This window comes from Leiobunum rupestre, chromosome 1 (genome assembly GCF_980474605.1).
Source record: "Leiobunum rupestre chromosome 1, qqLeiRupe1.1.hap1, whole genome shotgun sequence".
Classification (NCBI taxonomy): domain Eukaryota; kingdom Metazoa; phylum Arthropoda; class Arachnida; order Opiliones; family Sclerosomatidae; genus Leiobunum; species Leiobunum rupestre.
In genome coordinates, this window is record NC_143384.1 from 40,575,449 (window position 1) to 40,597,286 (window position 21,838).

At 34.6% G+C, this 21,838-nt stretch overlaps 3 protein-coding genes across 6 annotated transcripts; 1 reads left to right on the plus strand and 2 right to left on the minus strand.

Moving 5' to 3' along the window:
- Positions 1 to 1,554: 1,554 nt before the first annotated feature.
- LOC149962903 (queuosine-tRNA galactosyltransferase-like) lies at positions 1,555 to 21,760 on the minus strand. 3 transcript variants are annotated; one of them, XM_090180239.1, is made up of 12 exons: positions 21,727 to 21,760; positions 21,552 to 21,668; positions 21,384 to 21,486; positions 21,262 to 21,326; positions 21,131 to 21,196; positions 20,881 to 21,072; positions 20,696 to 20,820; positions 20,501 to 20,636; positions 20,375 to 20,443; positions 20,191 to 20,265; positions 20,019 to 20,117; positions 1,555 to 1,594 (listed from the first exon to the last, which is right to left on the minus strand). In XM_090180239.1, exons 1-11 carry the CDS (start codon positions 21,733 to 21,735, stop codon positions 20,037 to 20,039), a joined length of 1,038 nt encoding a protein of 345 aa, XP_090036365.1. In that variant the 5' UTR covers positions 21,736 to 21,760; the 3' UTR covers positions 1,555 to 1,594; positions 20,019 to 20,036. The 3 variants fall into 3 exon arrangements, with proteins under 3 accessions (XP_090036365.1, XP_090036364.1, XP_090036363.1); XM_090180238.1 differs by lacking the exon at positions 1,555 to 1,594 and adding an exon at positions 19,297 to 19,385; XM_090180237.1 differs by lacking the exon at positions 1,555 to 1,594 and having other exon boundaries at positions 19,949 to 20,117.
- LOC149962904 (uncharacterized) lies at positions 12,696 to 15,070 on the minus strand. Its single transcript, XM_090170394.1, has 5 exons — positions 14,893 to 15,070; positions 14,458 to 14,718; positions 14,088 to 14,386; positions 13,778 to 13,923; positions 12,696 to 13,311 (listed from the first exon to the last, which is right to left on the minus strand). Exons 3-5 carry the CDS (start codon positions 14,138 to 14,140, stop codon positions 13,061 to 13,063), a joined length of 450 nt encoding a protein of 149 aa, XP_090026520.1. The 5' UTR covers positions 14,141 to 14,386; positions 14,458 to 14,718; positions 14,893 to 15,070; the 3' UTR covers positions 12,696 to 13,060.
- LOC149962905 (uncharacterized) lies at positions 16,759 to 19,424 on the plus strand. 2 transcript variants are annotated; one of them, XM_090180236.1, is made up of 5 exons: positions 16,759 to 16,775; positions 17,549 to 17,869; positions 17,938 to 18,084; positions 18,146 to 18,232; positions 18,291 to 19,424. In XM_090180236.1, exons 2-5 carry the CDS (start codon positions 17,606 to 17,608, stop codon positions 19,221 to 19,223), a joined length of 1,431 nt encoding a protein of 476 aa, XP_090036362.1. In that variant the 5' UTR covers positions 16,759 to 16,775; positions 17,549 to 17,605; the 3' UTR covers positions 19,224 to 19,424. The 2 variants fall into 2 exon arrangements, with proteins under 2 accessions (XP_090036362.1, XP_090036361.1); XM_090180235.1 differs by lacking the exon at positions 16,759 to 16,775 and having other exon boundaries at positions 17,518 to 17,869.
- Positions 21,761 to 21,838: the final 78 nt, after the last annotated feature.

Below are 21,838 nucleotides of genomic sequence, written 5' to 3' on the forward strand. Positions count from 1 at the left end.
TTCCCGATATTTCCTTGGGTTTATTCCGGGTTTCCCGATATTTACAAGGGTTTCTTCTGCATTTCCCGGTATTTCCTTGGGTTTATTCCGGGTTTCCCGATATTTCCTTGGGTTTATTCCGGGTTTCCCGATATTTACAAGGGTTTCTTCTGCATTTCCCGGTATTTCCTTGTTTTTTTTCCGGATTTCTCGATATTTCCTGGGGTTCCTTCTGGATATCTCGATATTTCCTAAGGTTTTTCTGGGTTTCCCGATTTCCTTAGGTTTCTTCTGGATTTCCCGATATTTGTTAAGGTTTCTTCTGGATTTCTCAATATTTCCTAAGGTTTTTCTGGGTTTCCCGATTTCCTTAGGTTTCTTCTGGATTTCCCGATATTTGTTAAGGTTTTTTCAGGATTTCCCGGTATTTTCTGAGGTTTCTTCTGGATTTGCCGATATTTGTTAAGGTTTCTTCTGGATTTCTCAATATTTCCTAAGGTTTTTCTGGGTTTCCCGATTTCCTTAGGTTTCTTCTGGATTTCCCGATATTTGTTAAGGTTTCTTCTGGATTACTCGATATTTCTTAAGGTTTTTCTGGGTTTCCTGATTTCCTTGGGTTTCTCGACATTTGTTAAGGTTTTTTCTGGATTTCCCGATATTTGTTAAGGTTTCTTCGGGATTTCCCGATATTTGTTAAGGATTTCCCGGTATTTTCTAAGGGGTCTCCTGGATTTCCCGATATTTGTTAAGGTTTCTTCTGGATTTCCCGATATTTCCAAAAGTTCCACTATTTTTCAATACTTCCCATATTTACATTAAAACATATTAAAAGAAGATAAAACATGGCCATTCAAATGTAATTTTATTTAAGGATGTATAAATCCCAAAAATGTTACGAGATGTTTCGGCGTTTATCAGTCTAATGATACAATTTTGAAAATTGAAACCGCGTCAAAAAATGGTTAAAAGAATCACGTGACAAGCCTTTCTTATCTTCGTAGACAAATGTTTTAAGTCAATTTCACCCCTTAACCCCATTTCTTCGCAGCCATCATCAAGATTTAAGTCTGTAGTATTTCTTTTAATTTTTTTCGATATTAATTAGGTAATTAAGTTAATTAATTAATTTCATGGTCTATTTTTTAAAAGGCGACTTTTTCCAACTCATTATTCAGATTTTTATTTAATATTAAAGTTTGGCCATCGAATTGGCCTTTCCATAAAATAAGCTATGCTTGCTGAACTTGTTTTTATGTAGCTCATTCGTCACGAAATACGTAAAAGTTCAGTTCAGTTTATGCTTATAAACAGGGTCGGATATAAATTTAAAATCTTATTACAATGTGTAGGTTTTTGATATAATATAAATTAAAGAAAAATCATTAGAACCTATCCAGGAAGGCTAGTCTGTAAAAATAAAAATGACAGCCAAATCATGATACGTCAAAAATGACCGTATATATATGTATATATATAATATATATGTAAGTGTATTAATCTATAATGAATTAAAAAAAATATTTAACTTTTAAATTTAAAATTTTAGAAATATACAAAAAAAATTGAATGTTTTGATATCCGGTAATTGCAAGTGAAACTCCATTCTTCTGGCGATCTGTATAAATAAACGTGGTGCGGTTAGAACATTACAAAAAGTCGAACATTTCAAAAATTTAAATGGAACTAGAGAGTACGAGGGGTCGGACGTTCAGAAAAATCAAAAATTTACTAAAAATATTCCAATTATTTGAAATTTTTTAAAAACCTTTAATAACAAATTCATCAACTTGGTCGAAGGTGGTGCCTTGGGTATTAGCTCTATTTAAAAAAAATCCTTGAAAAGTCCCCAAGTACATCGAAATTAACGATAAAATCTTTCAATTATTCTGTATTTTGTTTAATTTTAGAAAATCAGCAAATCCAAGAAAAATCTACCATTTTACGAAAATCCTTGTTTATATTTTTAAAATACAGTTGCATCTAAGGAAAACACCCACAAACCCAGCGAAAAACCCACAAATCGAGAAGAACATTTGAATAATCAACCGGCTTTGCAATTTCCGTAATTATTTCTGAATGTTTGACCTCTTAATAGAGAAGGTTTGTCCAAGGCGGCTATTTTGTGGTCAATAATTTATAATAATAAGATTGTATTTGTCGCAATATTTTCAGATTAAAATTGCGATGTTTTCCAGACCAGTTTTAGAGATTCCACTCAACGTTTTTAGATCAAACTAAGCCAATTTTTACCTTTATATTTACTTTTATCAGAAGTTAATGAATGCTTATTTTAGTACAAATATGAATCTTTCGGTTATTTTTAAACTAAAAAAAATGTATTACGAAGTTTATAACCAAAGATTAAGAATGGCAAAACGTTCAGCTTTAAAATAATCCCAAAAGTTTTCACATAACTGAAGTAAAACTACCACCATATAAATTTCAAAATAAATTTCGAGAAAGTGGCGGCTCTATCATTGCCACCTGTATTATGAAAAGGCCCTTGTTATAAGAGATGGCCATGAATCTATCCTATTCTTCGAAAAACGTGACTTTACTCCAGAGCATAGGACCATCTATTTATGACAAAGGAAGCTAAACTTCAAAATAGCCAAATGATAACGTCGTCAGAGAGCCATTGTAGAGTATTATAGTTGGACAACTTAAACTCTATTTAGTGGGCTTTAACCTAAATTATATATCCTATGTAAAAATATTGTTTATAATGGCTGTAATTAGCCTTTTCAGTTTACATAGAGCCACGTAGTGGCAAATGCAAGAAGCTCATAAACTGTTGGATTTTCGTCTGCTAAGCCGACGCTTTATTGAAAAATCGTCTGCTTAGCAGACGAAAATCCAGCAGTTCATGAGCTTCTCGCATTTGCCACTACGTGGCTCCATGGATTAAACACTTAGTGTTTAATCCATGGTGGCTCTATGTAAACTGAAAAGGCTAATTTACGTTATTGACCAATTTACAAACGATCCAATCAACGCGAGGGGTACCTATAAGTACCGCTTTTTTTATTTCGACGCTAGCGACATCTATTGAAAAAAAGAGCTACTTCCCTAATTACTCCGGAGGGAATGCACATGGGTGAAATCGTGTCACGTGATGGTGGTTCTAAGCCAAAGTTTGTAGAAGCGCTGTGAACCGTTCATTACTCTAAACCGACCTGGGAGTGATCTCGGATCATTCGTGTGATGTAATATCGATTAGAACTGGAACACGAAATGTGGTACATCCGTCTGCCATCTATTGGCGGCCATGAGTACTACAATAATAATGACGAAAGAAAACTCGTATAGTATTTCCCATATAAAAAATATCGTCAACAGGTAATAGCATTTTTTTTAAACGACATTTACAAAGAGCAAATCAGCAACAAGGAAGCCGATTTCAAGAGCCATTGAAACTTTACTGCAACTTGGAACTACTCTGAGTCGGTGATCGGCGCATATTTTACTACATTTCGAACGAGCTAAAGCTCGGGGGAACATATAAATTAGCCGGCAAAATCATAAAAATTTAGAATTTAATTGTAAAGTATTCACTAAAGACCGGCCACATGAAAAATTACGCCTGATATTATTAGCCAAGTGGCGCTTGAAGAGAAGTGAATAATTAACTTTATTTAGCCAACAGCGTCCTCTATTGCTGATAAATAGAAGCTCTTGAAGATCTCTCCTTCTGACGGTTTTTTGACGTCACTATGTTAACTTAACAAACAACAACATGAGAGGGGAGCGCGCGCTAAGGGGATTTTTTTATCTCGAAGGCGGGGCCAAAGCCGCCAGAGTGATCTTACCATTTTAGATTAGGATTATGTTTAGATTAAATTAGGATTATGTTTAGATTATGTTAGGTTAAGATTAAATTAGGATTATGTTTAGATTATGTTAGGTTAAGATTAGATTAGGTTAGGTTAGATTTAGGTTAGGTTAGATTTAGATTAGGATAGATTTAGATTAAGTTTATGTTTAGGTAAGGTTAGATTTAGATTAAGCTAGATTTAGATTAAGTTTATGTTTAGGTTAGATTAAATTCTTGTTTAAAATTTTTTTCGTACATTTTAATTAATAAATTATTATCATAATCATTATTCTAGATATAATAACGGGGCTGTTTAGACTTGGTTGACCTTTCCTCTCACAAATCAGCGTGGGAAAGCCTACACACTGTAAAAAACTGAAATAAAATAACTTTACCCTCGTCGAGTACGATAACTTTACCCTCGTCGGGTACGATAACCCGCCTCTGGAACTTGGGAAACTTCATCTCCAGAACGGCCCTCGTACGGCCCATTAACGATAAACCTTTGATGGATAAGAAGGCAAACGAAATATTTCATTATTATGGCATAAAATTAAAAAGTTTTAGGCGGAAATCCAGGGCCTTGGAATAGAGAGTAGCGAGCTAAGCCTAGGCCCTCGTAGTTCCAAAACTTCGCTCTTCAAAATATTTCCCAGGGGGGAGAGGAAAGGCCGGCAGTCGGTTCTGCTCCGTAAGTTCAGGGGTCTTTGACCCCTTTGAAAGCTCACTCCAAGTTTGGCTAGATCTGGGAAATCTCCGAGCCCCTGTTAAGAAACTTCGGCGCTAAGGCCTAGCGCGTGCCACCAATACTTGTTTACCTGGAGAGGCGAAACTTCACAGCTTTTTACCCGAAAAGTTAGTTTTCCGCTTACGTATTGTGGGCGTAATACGAGCGTAAGTTGCGAGCGAAGTTAGACGGGCGGAGTGTGGTCGCTTTTCATTGAATTGGGTATCAGGTTAGATGGCCGGTTGTGTCGTATAAAAGGCCAAAAAACGCATCAAGCGCCGGATTATTTGTCGTGTCGTTTGTAACGAAATATTTTTCGGACGATGACACGGCAAAAATTACACAAATTGCTTTCTCAGAGCTAGCAAACGAATTTTTGGTATTTTTACAAACGAGTAAATGAATTTAACTTTGGCGCTTTAGCCTAACCAATTGCTAACAGTCTCAAATATTAATAAAATACTTGTCAAATAGCCCAACATGAGCAGCAAAATGGTTTGTAAAGTTAACAAAATAGTTACAGAATGAGTCAAACATTGGACAAATAGTAACTTTTAGTAATAAAACTGCTCAAAAAGTAACTTTTAGTAATCAAATTGTACAAATAGTAACTTTTAGTACTAATAAAACTGCTCAATTAGTAACATTTAGTAATAAAACTGCTCAAATTGCCACTTTTAGTAATAAAATTGTACAAATTGTAACTTATAGTAATAAAATTGTAAAAATAGTTACTTTTAGTAATAAAATTGTACAAATAGTAACTTTTAGTAATCAAATTGTACAAATAGTAACTTTGGATAAAGAAATTCGACAAATAGTATTTTTCATAACGAAATTCGACCAACTATAGTATTTTTCATAACGAAATTCGACCAACTATAGTATTTTTCATAACGAAATTCGACCAACTATAGTATTTTTATTACGAAATTCGATAAATAGTAACTTTTAGCAATTAAATTGGACCCATAGTGACTTTTAGTAATCAAATTGTACAATTGTGACTTTTAGTAATCAAATTGTACAATTGTGACTTTTAGTAATCAAATTGTACAATTGTGACTTTTAGTAATCAAATTGTACAATTGTGACTTTTAGTAATCAAATTGTACAATTGTGACTTTTAGTAATCAAATTGTACAATTGTGACTTTTAGTAATCAAATTGTACAATTGTGACTTTTAGTAATCAAATTGTACAATTGTGACTTTTAGTAATCAAATTGTACAATTGTGACTTTTAGTAATCAAATTGGACAAATAGTAACTTTTAGTAAAAAATCTGCTCAATTAATAACTTTTAGTAATAAAACTGCTCAAATAGTAACTTTTAGTACTAATAAAACTGCTCAATTAGTAACTTTTAGTACTAATAAAACTGCTCAATTAGTAACAGTTAGTAATAAAACTGCTCAAATAGCCACTTTTAGTAATAAAATTGTACAAATAGTAACTTTTAGTAATCAAATGGTACAAATAGTAACTTTGGATATTGAAATTTGACAAATAGTAACTTTGGATAATGAAATTCGAAAAATTGTAACTTTTGATAATGAAATTCGACAAATAGTATTTTTTGATAACAAAATTTGACAAATAGTTTTTTTGATAACGAAATTCGACAAATAGTATTTTTTGATTACGAAATTCGATAAATAGTAACTTTTAGTAATTAAATAGTAGAAATAGTGACTTTAAGTAATCGAATTGTACAAAGTGACTTTTGATAATTAAATTGGACAAATAGTAACTTTTAGTAATAAAACTACTCAATTAGTAGCATTTAGTAATAGAACTGCTCAAATAGCAACATTTAGTAATAAAATTGTACAAATAGTAACTTTTAGTAATCAAATTGCACAATTGTGACTTTTGATCATGAAATTCGACAAATAGTATTTTTTGATAACAAAATTCGACAAATAGTTTTTTTGATAACGAAATTCGACAAATAGTACTTTTTGATTGGACAAAAAGTAACTTTTAGTAATCAAAAAGGACACATAGTAATTTTTAGTTACCGATTTCCAGAGTAGTAACTGTTAATTTAATAAAAAACATGGTTGTGGTGTCAGCACTGCTCCAAAATAAAGTCGAGATCTACGCGGGGAAACACGAGCTAAATAATTTAGCAGAAGATAATTTTAATTAGGGCTCGAGCAGTGACTACGGTCTCCGAAGTCGGTGTATATCGATCCGAAGGGTGGACTAATGAGTGGCGTTTCTCTGATTAAAGATAAAACACCGTCCGCGATCCCAAAAAAACCGGCACCCCTCCTAGCCCCTCCGCTTCCAACAGATGCGCTCCCCGCTAATTAAAATAGTGGCGGACTCTAATTACCGGTACCAACCATTAAAAACGCATTTCATCACATAGTTCATCCCCCTGGACCCCCTGCGCTCTATCCTTCAAGGCGGCAGAAGTTCTGAGGTACACGTTGCTTAGCAACCGCTCGTTGACTTCGATTAAAGTATTTGAAATAAGCGCCAAAAGTTGGAGGAGCTACTACAGTTATTAAGTTCTTACATGGCGTTTCGGGATTCGCGTACTTCGTGGCGCCTAGGAGCAACAAACGCAAGGGAAACGCAGCTAGCCTTTAAACACGCTAACGCAGACAATTTCCGAATTTTCCCTTTCGGAAGGCAGCAGGCGCTAAGGCTTCTAACCAATGAAAACTGTACGCAAAAAAATCCACGACTTTTGACGGGTTGCGTTCTCCTTGAGTGGGGTGCTATGTTTGTTGCTCCTAGGTGGTAGTTTTCCATAACCCAATAATATTTACGTTTTACAACAAGATGTCACGGACATTTAAGTACACACAATCCCCCGATGTAATAAATATATTTTAAATATTAAATTTAAATTTGAACAGATTTAAAATCATCTTGAAAAAATGAAGTTTAAGAGTTACCTGGTTTTGGAAATAAGGTAGCGAAACGCGAACACGTTAATTTAAATTAAATTTTAGACAAAACGAATTTTCCGAGATACCTGGTTTTGGAAACAAGGTAGCGAAACGCGAACGAGTTAGAATGATGGCGCCTGTATCAATTGGAACGAAATTCAAATATGATCATAGTGCGTACGCGAATTGTAAAACGCGTTTCGGGTACAACGTTCAATAGCGCCATCTGCCTTAATATCAGTCAACTAAATATGTGAAGAAATAGCAGACGACTTTTAAATTTTTATGTTTTCCGGTTGAACTTAAGCTGTTGTGCAAAGATAATTTTGAACGAGCAGACAGCTTTCATATATTCAATTTAAAACTCGCCCGGAAGGCGGCGATACGTATGACCAAAATTTAAACTACGCACGAAGCATAAAGCCGTAAATACAAAAAAAATGGAAATATTAGCCAAAACCGATCTTTGTGCGCCGATTTCCCGCCATAAAATGTTGTGTTCAAAACCAAATGATGTGGAATTTGGACATTTTACGTATTATGACTAAATGACAGTGATGTGCTAGTAGTGGTTTTAGGTAGTCGAGTCGGGTATCGAGTACGAAAATCTTTTTCATCGAGTATTCGAGTCGAGTACTTGATTAAGGATAAATTTTCTCTTATTCGAGTAATTTAGAAAAAACCTTGAGTCGTGTTTAGAGATCGGCGGAACAAATAAATTAACCGGCAAAATTTCGATTAATCATAAAAATTTTGGTTATGAACATTTTATACGAATAAACAACGATTTAACATGCAAAAATAATGGGTTTTGTCTGATATTTTTTTGGATTATTGTCATTAATAAAAATAAATAATTTGATAATTTCTTATTCAAACGCCGATCTCTAGTCGTGTTATCGAGTACTTGATTAGGAGCTGGTTTTATTCAAGTAATTAGGAAATTAAATTTAAAATAGAGTATATAAACTAACTTTCAATGCTTAAAAATATTCCTTTAATTTAAATGAACCAGTTTCCACAACAAGTGGGATATAAAAGAGTAGTATACTAGGCTTCTAGCCTAATTTTAGTAATTAATAGTAAAATAACAATACAATAAACATTTTTACCTCTCCGAGGGGACTTTGTACCCTAGGAGGGGTTATACAACCACCGTGTCTGTCTGTCTGTGGGTCTGTGGGTCTGTCTGTCAGGCCTGCGAACGCGTTCGCATTTTCGGGGCAAAGGGTAATCACTGCGTACCCAGTTTCTTAGTATCAGGGAAAAGGTTTTTCCAAAAGCGCCCTCTTTTTGTCATTGGGAGTAGTAAAAATTTTTAATCGGCCGGGATTCGAACCCGAGCCCTCTTGCACGACAGGTGAGTGTTCTACTCACTCAAAATTAAAAACTCTTCCGAGGAGAGGTATATTTTGGCTTGCCAACTTGTTTTAAATGTACCGTCTGTCCGTATATTGCTTAGGAATTTACGACACCTGAGTCCTAACGCCGGCCGACATCCGAACTCGAGATGTGGCACTTCAAACCAAAACCAAAACTAAATATTGTTGTTTTAGAAAACCGCGCAGGCGCACTACGTATTAAAAACCGTGATCCACCCCCAAGGTCATTCTAAGCATTTGTTGTTTGTACGTCTTGTAGGTACCGTTTATTATTGTCACCTCAAACAGTTGCAAAAACTCATCTTTGAACTTACAGCAGCTTATTCGAGAAATCGAGTACCCCGACTATGCAATTTTTTGGTACTCGATAATCGACGAGTATTTTCCAATTACTTATTCGAGGTAGAGTTCGAGTACTCGACCTCATAAAATGCCGAGTAATCGATGATGTTCGAGTACTCGCACAGCCCTACCATGGGCCAAATAATGGCACTACTAACTTAGTAAATGAATGGGCCTTCCAAAATTGAAACAACAACTTAGGCTATAGCTTTGAAAACGAATCACTACTGAAAACGAGTTCCTTGTGGCTGATTCGCTCGTTGGAAATGTCGACGAATCTGATGATTTATGTTATTTTTTAAACAGTTTTTCATCTGTTTATTTAAGGTAGAACAGTTTTTTTAATCTAAAATGTATTCATTTTTTTTCATTAATCATTTATTTATAGTTTTAACGGCAACACCGTCGTTTGCAAAATCCAGATCATGCACTTCCGTACCTCGTGATAGTAGATCAGGCCAATCACATTCTGCTATATTTCATAGATTTAATAAATCTTAAAGCAAGTGGCGGCTCGACGTGCATGTAGCTTTTTCCAATAGATGTCGCTAGCGTCGAAATAATAAAACGCAGTATTTATAGGTACACCTCCCGTTGATTGGATCGTTTGTAAATTGGTCAATACTCCAATAAACACCCCCATCAAAGTCAAATATAGCGTTTGTGCTACCGTGACTGCACTTAAATCCGGTTTTTCAGCAGTTGTCATAGTTGTGTCAGCAATGTTCGGCAGTGAGGCAAGGTAGTCGGGGATGATTTTATGGAAAGAAGTATAACATCAATTACAGCAATTTTAAACAATATTTTTACATGGGATATTTAATTTAGGTTAAAGTCCACTAAATAGAGAATACGTTGTCTAACTATAATGCTCTACAATGGCTCTCTAAAGACGTTATCATTTGGCTATTTTGCATTTTAGCTTCCTTTGTACCACGCTCTCCACTAAAGTCGCGTTTTTCGAAGAGTCGGTTAGATTCATAGCCCTCTGTAATAACATGGGGCCATTTCATAATACAGGTGAAAATGATAAAACCTTATTTATTTATTTTACTTACTTTGCTGCGGAAATATGAATTTTTAAAAGTCAACGTTTTTGAAAGTTACAGAATTTAATACAACCTAAATTTCTAACCTCTCAACACAGACTTCTTACGCCATCTAGTGGCAAGCACCAGTACTAAACATATGATGGGTTTCAACTTAATATAAATGACAGTAACGTTAGACCATATTTTATCTATGGCTTAAAGCCCACTTACGATTGTATAGTTTATCTACATCAGTTTAGTATTTTGTATATTTTTTATTTCAGTACGCATTGCCACCAATAGATGGCAGACGAGTTGCTGTTGAAATTTTCTAAGAAAAATATAGAAGAGGAATAGAAACGGTATTTCTAAGAGGCGCTTAAAATATACATGTATATACTTTTGAAAGATGCCTTTAACGTGATAAACTTCCGCTAAATATTATTTGTATAGATGCAGCTTTCGTCATAGCATTATCGGAAGTGAGATTAAATTATTTTACTTTCTCTATATGCTTTGGTGTTCCGGAAACGTGTTGCCAATTTTTTTACTCTTTTTTTTTCATGATTGTGTGAAAACACAATTTGTGACGAGTTTTGGGGATAAGCTAATCAGTAACTCTCATATCGGTTTCTCATCGAAGTTACCGGAAGACAGTAAAGCTCAGCAGAAGAAAGCTCGATATCTTACCGATTTTTAACCACCACGTTCTGTCGTCATATTGACGTCAAAACTTATTGAACGCTTTTCGTTCAGTCATCGGTGTTTTTCAAAATGGCGGTAAATTATTTATCTGGACCAGAAAATCGGAAAAAGAGAAAACTTTTGTATCTGATAATAAATGAAATTGCCAGCGATGAAATTGTTGACGAAGCTGCTTTAGACTTTAGTGCTTTTCCTTCTTTTTCAAAGAAAATGAAACAAAGCGCGCTAATTGCAAAAATGTTATTAAATAACACTAAGCCTCGGTCCACTCGCTTGAGAATTGCAGATTATGTGGAAAGAACAGTGCCTTATTACACAGACCAGGATTTTAAATCTCACTTTAGAATGAGCAGGACTGCTCTTGAAGTACGTTTAATATTTTTTCACTATATTTTGTTCACCTCTGTAAAGGCTATGCTGAATAAAAGTCAGCTTTCAGTTGGCACAAGCTTGCTCAATGCCTTCAGGGAATATTGAAGCCTCTACGAACATGAAAAAATTGCGTAAACAAATACTAATTTTAACTTATTTCCATTAGAAATTAATCAATATCTACGGAGCGGCTATAACAACTGAAAAAATGTATGTCACTGTCGCTATAGATAAAAGGATATTAGTTTCATTGTGGCTCTTGGCAACACCCGAATCTTTCAGAAGTATTGGAGATCGTTTCGATCTCTCAAAGGGAAATGCGCATTATGTATTTATTGAATTTGTCAGAATTATATCAAAAATGAGACAAAAATACATTACGTGGCCTACAGACGAAACGATGGATACATCAATGGTATTTTGTGAATCAAAGTACAATTTTCCGGGAACCGTTGGTGCCGTAGACGGTTGTCATATTGATATTAAGGAGCCAATTGAAAAGAAACACTCTTACTACAATCGTAAGAAGAGAACTTCGATATTATTACAAGGTAATTTAATATCTGCTTGCACCGTTGTTAAAAATTAAATAGCGTGTGTTCATATAGGTATTTGTAACGAAACTCTGATGTTCATCGATTGCTGCGCCGGATGGCCCGGATCTGTTCATGATGCCAGAATGTGGCGTTCCAGTTCCATCTACAAGTGTCTAAAAAATGGGTCAAGGAGTGTTGGCAATGGCCATTTGCTGGGTGACAGTGCCTACCCACTTGATTTATTCATTATAACTCCTTTTAAAGATAATGGCCATTTAACTGAAAAAGAAAAAAATTACAGTTCATGTCAAAGTTCCGCTCGTCAAATGATAGAACGTTGTTTTGCTCTTTTGAAAGGTAGATTTCGAAGATTAAAATATTTAGACATGTCATTAATAGCTCCAGTTTCTGAAGTCATCATGAGTGCTTGTGTATTACACAATTTTATTTTAATTGATGATGGTGACATTAATCTTGCCCCACCAACAGCTGATATTGCCGAAGAAGCGGAGATTGCAGCACCTGAAACTGTTAAAAATAAACGAAGAGCTATTTCTGATGCATTAAGGGTACGAAGGCACAGAGATACACTGTAAGTTTGTAAAATACTACTAGTAATAAAAAAAGTTTATACCAAAACCAGTTTATTTTTTAATCAACAAATCACATGTTCATAAACGAATTAACCATTTTTGTTAGAACATCATTTCTCGTATCAAGCCTTTTTAAGATTTCAGCTTGAAACTCTCTGTTTTGATCTAAAGTCTTATTTTTTAACTCTTTATTTTGTTCTAAAGCATTTTTCTCATTTTCATCATTTTTCTTGGTCCATTCAACAAACCAATTAGGAACTGTAAAATGCTAAACGTAAACCAGGTGTATAAAAACGCATGTTTAATTTTTATCTACAAAAACGCAACAAGTGATTTTAACCCATTTTTTAAAATTAATACAGCTATAAGAAATACAAGGTCAAATATATATTTAGAAATACCCCGGTGTAAAATTTAAAAAAAATACTCTCTATTTTCTATGCTGGTGTCAAATTATTTAATGAAGTTTATTCGGAAGTAAAAAATCTCCAATCACTTGCGTCGGTTAAAAAAAAATTAAAAATTTATTGTTAAATGACCTAATTTAAAAACATTTTTTCCCTATTACTTTTGTTTGGTAATTGTTATTTTAAAAAAATACTCATTTATTGCATTCTATTTATTGTATGTTGATAACAAAATAATTGCATATTTACCAACCGGGCTATAAGTCACTCATGACTTGGCCCGTAACCAAATATTGTAAATTTACTACGAATTAACAACAATAAACTTGAAACTTGAACTTCTTCATTCCTTTTCGTTTTTCTTTTCTTTCTTTCTTGAATGGGAATGGTTTTGTCAACCTCTTCAATTATATCTATCCTTTCGGATGATGTAGAAGGAGAACTAAGTAATGGTGATGAGATTGACGATGATGATCCTGAATGAGATATTGATGGTGAACTGACACTTGACGACTCTAAAATTAAAGCGTCCCACATTAAAAACCATGAAGTTTAGTGACCAGGGTCGGTTGGAGGACCAAGCAAAAATGAGTCAGGATTATATTCCATTTTTGATCAGACCAAGATTACAACACTGAAAAATATCACTTCGTCTCTCGTGACGATACAACTCTGAGGAATCCGGGAGAGATCAGAAATGGAAGATGTGAATCAGTCTCAAAATTGCTCTTTCTCTCAATTGAAGACTGTTTAAATATTTGGAGCAATTCAATGGAAAACAGTATAAAAAACTAAGGCTGGGCGAATAACCGAATAATTCGATATATTATGCAACGAATATTCGATAAGGTAATATTTGCATTAAGCCTAACTATTCGGTATTAGATTCTAAAACTACAATTCATCCCGATAGGCTAAAAGTGCTATTCGCCCAGCCTTAAAAAAAGTTATTTAAATGCATTTATAAAAAGTTGTAATTACTTGAAGATGATTCGCCAATTGAATTTATCAAGTTAACTGGTGAAATGGCATGGTCTGTATTGAAAATTTCATCTATTTCATCAAAATATATCCATGTTTGTTTTCCTCTTCCAGTTTTACTGGCCTTGTCTTTCACTTTCTTGTAGCTATAAGGAACATAATATTATTAGACCCCATTTTTGCTGTAAAATGCTAAACAACACTGAAGTCAAAATGCTCAGCGATGATATTGAAATCGCATTCAACGTTTCTGAGTTGTTCAACGCAGTCAAAATGTGTAAATGCTCACAGAATCTTAGTTTTAACTTACGTTCCTTTTAAGTTTCTAAATTTTGTATCACAAACATAACCCTTTTCTCTCATTGCTGAGGCAATTTTTTGCCACACTTTCTTTTTTTTTTCTTGAATTTTCTAGTTCATCTTTGTGGGTGCCAAATAAACTTATAATAATAATAATAATAATAATCAGCTAGGCTAATACCCAAGGCACCACCTTAGGCCTAAGTCATCGAGCGACTTTTAAAGCCTTTAATTCAGGTGGCCGGGTTACAATGCGTAGGAGGGTGGTGGCAAGTAAAGTAGAATTGGGGTCCCATCTTGTAGATGAAACTGTAATTGGAAAAACATTACTTAATAATTTTTAAAACTCAAAATACATTAAAATAATTTAATGATTTTACCATCCGAATCTTTATCGATTTCACTTCCTTCATCTGAATTCAAAATATCTGTTTTATTCTTTACAAAAGAACTTTTACAACTTTCATTTCCAATTGAAACGTTGCTATCTTTCCCAATTGAAACGTCACTTTCTTTTCCAAATAGAACTTCGCTTTCTTTATCAAATGGAACTTCGCTCTCCATTTCCATTGTGCCTTTTCTTAGCGGCTTAATCCCAATTGTTTTTGCCTACTCAAGGCAAAAATTTGCAAAGGCCGCATCTGTATCATAAATAATTCGATTAATTAATATTGGTTTAAAAAAAGCACATGCTTGATGCACACAATGAAAATGTAAACAATTGGTACCAAGGCTTAGTGTTTCACAAGTGAATACATCTTCATGGGAATAAATTAAAAATAAACTCATAACTGAAAGTTTAAACAATATCATACCATTTAAAATTCTTTGATGGTCAGCTGGTCTAACTGCAATTAAATAGCTTTCTCCATTATTATCTACAAGTAGCACTTCGACCATTTCGTTCGACGCCATTTCTCCTTTAAGCTACAACTACGCGTATTACGTTACGCTATCAAAAAAACCGACTATATCTTTCGGTGACTTCGCTGACTCACCGATTACTATCGTGACGTCAATACGAGAATCTAAAATTGCCGTTCAGTAAAACACCGCTGACATCGGTTACTCAGCGGACTCAGCGCTGAGCGTTATTGAACGTAGCCCTGGTTTTCGCATTAGTGACCGCTGAGTGACGTATTCAAACGATGCTTTTAAATGGACTGATATAGGCCTAGTATTAATTTCCGGGCCGCGTTCAGTAACAGCAAACGGTTGGACCGTTGAATGCGCATTCGCTACTGTACGACTTTTTTCACTTCCGGGATTGACGTCACGTTTGCAAACGGAGAGTCAATGAAATAAGCGCAATCGTGACGCGGGAAGGCTAGTTGCAGACAGTCCCTAATTATGATATCCGTAGTTACAATAGGTGGTTTTTTTCGCCTGTTCTGGGTTTTTTGAGCAGGTTCAAAAGTGTAGCCCTATGACGTCATTTTACTCCAATTCTATCTTGACGAAAAAACGAGTTGGAGTAAGAAGGGAGTAGTTAGAGGTTAAAGGTTATATATTTGTTTTGTTTTTAAGATGGCGACCGGTGGTGATATCATCAATATAGGACTCATTTTTCTTATTTATTTAATAATAATAATAATAATAATCAGCTAGGCTAATACCCAAGACACCACCTTAGGTCTAAAGACCTTTTCACACGAGCCAACTTTTCAAATCAAAATGCTGAGTCAGCAGAAATGGATCAGTGATCCATTTTTTTCTCGCGTACTTTTTTGGTGGATCAACTCATCGAACTTTTATTCACACGAACCAACTAGTTGACTCAACTCAAAGTTGACTCATCTAGTTGGGTCAAAAAGTTGGCTCGTGTGATAAGGCCTTTAGTCATCAAGCAACTTTTAAAGTCATTAATAGCATTTAACAATTGGATATTCGTTATTAAAAGCTTACCCCATGTGAAGATGTTCAAAACCCGTTATGTTTTCAGGTGGTTTTTTTTCGCCTGTCCCAGGACAAAAAGTGTAAACTTTTTACCCCAAAACGTTTTATTCGCCTGTTCTCGGGGTAAGATTTACCCTGTCCCGAATTTTGTTCGCTTGTTCCAGAGCTCAAACGTTACACTTTTTACTCCTCCTCGAAAGAAGGTGTAGAGGGAGTAATCTAGCTTATATAGAAAATTCGTCTGCTTAAATTTCTATTCACGAAAACATAACGGGTTTTGAACAACTTCATATGTGGCAAGCTTTTAATAACGAATATCCAATTGCTAAATGCTATTTAATGACTTTAAAAGTTGCTTGATGACTTAGACCTAAGGTGGTGTCTTGGGTATTAGCCTATAGCTGATTATTATTATTATTAAATAAATAAGAAAAATGAGTCCTATATTGATGATCTCACCACCGGTCGCCATCTTAAAAACAAAACAGATATATAACCTTTAACCTCTAACTACTCCCTTCTTACTCCAACTCGTTTTTTTCGTCCAGATAGAATTGGAGTAAATGGACGTCATAGAGCTACACTTTTGAACCTGCTCAAAAAACCCAGAACAGGCGAAAAAAAACCACCTTTCGTGAAACGAAATTTAAGCAGACGAATTTTCTATATAAGCTAGATTACTCCCTCTACACCTCCTTTCGAGGAGGAGTAAAAAGTTTAACGTTTGAGCTCTGGAACAAGCGAACAAAATTTGGGACAGGGTAAATCTTACCCCGAGAACAGGCGAATAAAACGTTTTAGGGTAAAAAGTTTAAACTTTTTGTCCTCGGACAGGCGATTTATAAATATAAACCACGGCCAACTTTGATCACGCGCTGTTCGCGCTACTACGGCCAACACATTCGTCGAAATTCCGCGAGCAAGGATTTTCCCCCTATAAACTGTACTATAATGTGTAGGAGTTCAGCGCCACGCTCGGTGGTTATATTGTCCCCAATGTAAAAACTATACTAAAAATAATAATCCGCTAGGGGCGCGGACGTCATACACATCTTTTGCTCATAGGTTAACACCATTGAGTTGGGAATATTAATCTAGAGGTCCAATCGAAACGTCAGATTTCAGTATTTCGCGAAACAAGTTTTTAAAAATAGGAATACCGTCGTCTGCTTCCAAATTACGAGAAAACGTTATCATTCTACCCGTGGCGCCGTCTATCTCTCGATGGTTCGTTCAAATAAGACTCGTTTTCCGGCAAAAAGATTTTGTTTTTCAAAAATAATGGATGGCGCCACGGGTCATATGATAACGTTTTCTCGTCATTTTAAAGGAGACGACACATTCGTAATTTTCAAAAACTTGTTTCGCGGGGAGCAGATTTGATTGGATCTCTAGATTAATATTCCCAACTCAATGGTTAACACAGGAACGTCAACGAATGAGATGGCCGCTGTAGCGCGAGAGATGCGCGAGAAATCCAAGTTGGCCGTGTATAAACTAACCAAGGCGCCATCTATTACTATATATTTGTAAAAACCGCCAAAAATGGAACTTTCACTTAGATTTTTTTTAAAGGCAGTGACACGTTAGGCTTAGCTTTAAATTGAAACCAACTCAGAAACTCCAGCAATAATGGTACACGTTTGGAAGTGTGTGTATATTAACTGTCGCAGCAAGCGAATGAAACACGTTCCAGACCCACTTCATATGATCGGAGTGGAGTTTATTAAGTTTCCTAAGCCGAAAACCCAATCCGAAGACTGCCTCCGCTGGATTGCTGCTTCTGGCTCGAATTTAACAGCGGACAAAATACAATTTTACCACTACATTTGTACGAGACATTTTATCAATCCCAATGGACCAACAGTTGACAACCCCGATCCCTTGCCATATGATGTATGAAATTTAAAGGAATATATAAAACAAATTATAACTGCAAACTAAAGTTAGTAAAATTATTGCAGGGAGATTTCAAACATAGTCGCAACAAAGGTTGCATATATGAAGAAAAAAGAATTTTGGAAGTGGATGATAATGTTCCAGAGGTTGTTAATGGAATGAAAAGTAATGATGAAGAGGATGCTGAAGATTTGATAACTTTGCAAGACATGGTCAGCCTTAAGTTATAAGTCAAAATTTGTTGAGCAATGTTTCAAACGTTAACATTTTCAGGATTCAATTAGCAAGATGAACGGAGATGATGATTGTGGAAGCATTTATGCTACTGATTTCCACATTTTCCCAATATCTTTAAAAGAGGTATTTTTAAATTACACATGCAAAGTTAGAAAATTATACAAAAAAACTTTCAACACAGGAACCCGAAGATGAAACAAGCAAATCAAAAGATAATGAAAACAATTCAGTAGCTGATACTGAAACAACTGTCATCTCAAACAACGATCTCTTTTTATGGGAAATATATAAAGAAATTTATCAGTTAAACTTAACAAAGTCATTCAATTGGTTTGTGTCAAAAACTGAAGATATTGTTATGCTCGTAAAGCAAAACCAGACAACTTTTAAAACGGAACCATTATCGTTGGCAATTTCCTCATCATTAGAAATTAAAATTTGGGTTTATGATGAAGAGCTTCCAAGTGGTCATCCATTACTAAAACATCCAAAAACGCAGCAAAAAATCACATGTGCAAGGGATGTAGTTGATTTTTTGCACTTTCTGGGCTCTTGGGTTATCTGTGGTGGAAGTACAGAAGCAGCTTTTTTAAGCAATAAAAATGACCATACTGGAATTTTCCACCCTCATACAAATGCTGTACATTCTCGAATATGCGAACGTATATACCATCAAACAGAAAAGACTAGAGTGAGATGCAAACGTTGCAAAATTTTTAGCTATTTGTTCCGAAAAAACTTGAAGAGGAGAAAAGAAGCTCGTAAAATAGCATTGTTAGCCAAAATTAAAAAAGAAAAGGAGATTGAAGAGATTGAAAAGAAGTTTAAGGATTCAAATCCTTTAGAAAGTGCAGAAAATTTCCGTTATTTTTTCATGAAAGAACAAATTCGTTTGCAATCCAATGGACTAAAACGAGCACAACATTGGAATGCTGCCTTAGTAAAATGGTGTAAAATTTTAAATAATAAGTCCCACAATGCCTATAAGATGTTGAGTCAAGCAATGATTCTGCCAACAACACGCACACTTAGCAACATCCCATTTCCAACAGATGGCGAAATTCCATGGCTTAATGTTAGTACTAGTTACAGACAATCTAAATACCACGAGTAAATTTACCACTGGCAATAGTCATTTGTGTAATTGAAGTTCAGTTTTTACCCCTAAACTATGTTTGGAAAGTTGAGCTATTTGTATTTTACAATTGCGAATAAAAGCAGAACATGAAATGTTGTGCATACTATAAAATGTTGTAAGACCTTGATGGTCTGTTTCCTAAAGAATCACAGAGAACAAAATGAGAAACATTTTCTATGAAACTAAAAACCAACTTTCAGAGGAAACAAAAAGTATCTTCTATAAAATCAATTTCCTTGCTCTTTGAAACCAAACTACTTGGATAAAACTAAACAACACATTTATGAAAACAAACTCATCTTTGCATGAAACTAACATAACACTCACAAATTGTCAGTGGCGGACTAGGTCTATTATTTTGGGCTGCCAGAAGACAAAGGGCCCCAGCTTTAACAACTATAACGCTATCATCTTTGAGGGGGGCACTTCATGAACGGTCCGTGGGGCCCACCTGCCATCGGGCAGGTTCACCCTATGGCCAGTCCGCCACTGATAACAGTTCTATGAAACCAAACCCTTTTCAATAAATCCAAAAGCCTCATTAATTTCAAAACCAAATTCCTCTTTGAACGAAACTAAACAACTTTTCTATGAAACCAAAAGCCTTTTTCCTTTTTTTTGAGAAACCACATACTTAATTTATGAAATCAGGGGTATTTTCGTCAAGCCAGTGGGTGCTTTTTCTATTTGATTAAAGGTTCTTAACTGCCTCCAAAAAAATCAAATCAATCCAGTGTTCCACCCAATAATGCATAAAAATATAATGCTCACTCATTCGATAATTTGAAGTTAACTGAAGAAAAAGAAATCAGTTCCTTCAACCAAATTCATAGAAGCCAAGTTTTCTTCAAACCCTCCTTTCATTAAGTCCTATCATCAGAATACAAAATTTAATAACTGTACATTTTAAATGAAATATTTCTTTAACATAAAATATACTGACTTGTTTAACGCAAATTACGAGTGGCTTTATCGCATCCTTAAAATGAATTACAGGGATTTTGGGTTTTGGCATTTCCTGACAAAAGCAATTAATAATTATATTTTTAATGGGTTTTGGCATTTTCTGACAAAAGCAATTAATAATTATATTTTTAATGGAAAAAATTTGATGGTTTGAGAAACACCTTTGTTTCTTCATAGATGTAGTATCCTTTGCTTATTTTCTTTTGATCTACATCGCAGAAAGCAACGACCTATTTCATAAAATTTAAATTAAATTTGAATTAATGAGCAAATTTGTTTCAACATACTTTTTTTTGTAGCTCAGTGCTAAGCGAGCGATAAAATTTTCTTCCTTGTTTTCCAGCATTCCATATCGTAAAATTGGTCCATTCTGATAAAACATTTTTTGAAAATTCTTTGATGCGAATATCCCATATGGTTTCTCTGAGAGCGATAACATTCATTTTAAAATATAAATATCGAGAAAATCCAGCTATATTTACTCTTTAATAGAAAACGTTGTAGCTTCAGGATGGTAACGATACATCATGAGATCAGCATCGACTCTAAATATTTCACCTCCTAGCCTTAAGTGATGGTAGAAAAATATTAAATCTTCTGGTGTACCCTAAAAAAATATAATAACTATAAATGCTCTTATGAGTAAAGAAATATTAAAACATTATACCTTGCCATCTTCATTAAATCCACCTACATTAGTAAAAACACTACGGGAACAGAACCAAGTTGGCATTAAAACAGTAGGTCCGTGTGATGTGTATATTTGAGTATAAAGTTGTTTGGAAATTATATTATTTGCCCAGTTGACAAATCTTTCAGTTGAGCCTTCTGGAAGTCTATGTACTTTACATCCAATGATCTATGAAGAAAGAAATTTTCCAACAGTAAGATCAGAGAGTTTTAAACCAAAAACTTACAGCCTTTGGTTTATCTTGAGCGGCTAAAAACTGTCGTTCAATTCTTTCTGGATGCATTACATCATCCTAGAATTATTTTATTTAATGCAGGTGATTTTATAAGTACTTCGAATGAAAACCAAAATTCATACAGCGTCAAGAAAGCACAGAAAATCTCCAGTGCTTTGAATAACTGCCTTATTTTTGGCCAATCCAACTGAAATTTAGTTTCTTGTACTGTTTTCCATAAACATTTATTGTTCTTATAAGTTACCTCCTTTAGGCCCTGCGCTAGAATAATTTCTTTTTATAATGACATCAATATTTCTAGATTTTAGAACTTCAGACCACTTTATTAATATTTCACTAGTATTATCCTTTATATAATTAGAAATACAGAATTTAGAAAATTAAAGATAAGATTATGATATAAAAATCTTACTGTACTACAATCGTCATAAACAGAGAGCTGTAATTGTCCCAAAAAACTTTGTTTTAAAACTGATTCTAATGTTTCATCTAGCCACTTCCCTCCATTATGAACTGGCATAATAACTGACTAAAACAATTGATTTTATTAACACTCTTATGATAAAGCGGTTTTAAAAAATACAGACCACATCCATGGTAAAGTTCTCGCTCTAATCCAAGCTGTAAGACTGCAACTTTTGAAAAGAGCGCAAAAATATAAGCGAAGGCTTACTGTCAAATGCGTTCTAAAACTTCTAC

Excerpts from the sequence above, each read along its gene's own strand:
- LOC149962904 (XM_090170394.1), bottom strand. The coding sequence starts at position 14,140 with ATGAGAGAAAAGGGTTATGTTTGTGATACAAAATTTAGAAACTTAAAA. Across the intron at positions 13,924-14,087 it reads TTTAGAAACTTAAAAGGAAC|CTACAAGAAAGTGAAAGACA; the intron begins GTAAGTTAAAAC and ends TGTTCCTTATAG. Across the intron at positions 13,312-13,777 it reads AATTGGCGAATCATCTTCAA|AGTCGTCAAGTGTCAGTTCA; the intron begins GTAATTACAACT and ends CTTTAATTTTAG.
- LOC149962905 (XM_090180236.1), top strand. The coding sequence starts at position 17,606 with ATGGTACACGTTTGGAAGTGTGTGTATATTAACTGTCGCAGCAAGCGA. Across the intron at positions 17,870-17,937 it reads CCGATCCCTTGCCATATGAT|GGAGATTTCAAACATAGTCG; the intron begins GTATGAAATTTA and ends AAATTATTGCAG. Across the intron at positions 18,233-18,290 it reads TCCCAATATCTTTAAAAGAG|GAACCCGAAGATGAAACAAG; the intron begins GTATTTTTAAAT and ends CTTTCAACACAG.
- LOC149962903 (XM_090180239.1), bottom strand. Across the intron at positions 21,487-21,551 it reads TTTATGACGATTGTAGTACA|GATAATACTAGTGAAATATT; the intron begins GTAAGATTTTTA and ends AATTATATAAAG. Across the intron at positions 21,327-21,383 it reads TAGCGCAGGGCCTAAAGGAG|TTGGATTGGCCAAAAATAAG; the intron begins GTAACTTATAAG and ends ACTAAATTTCAG.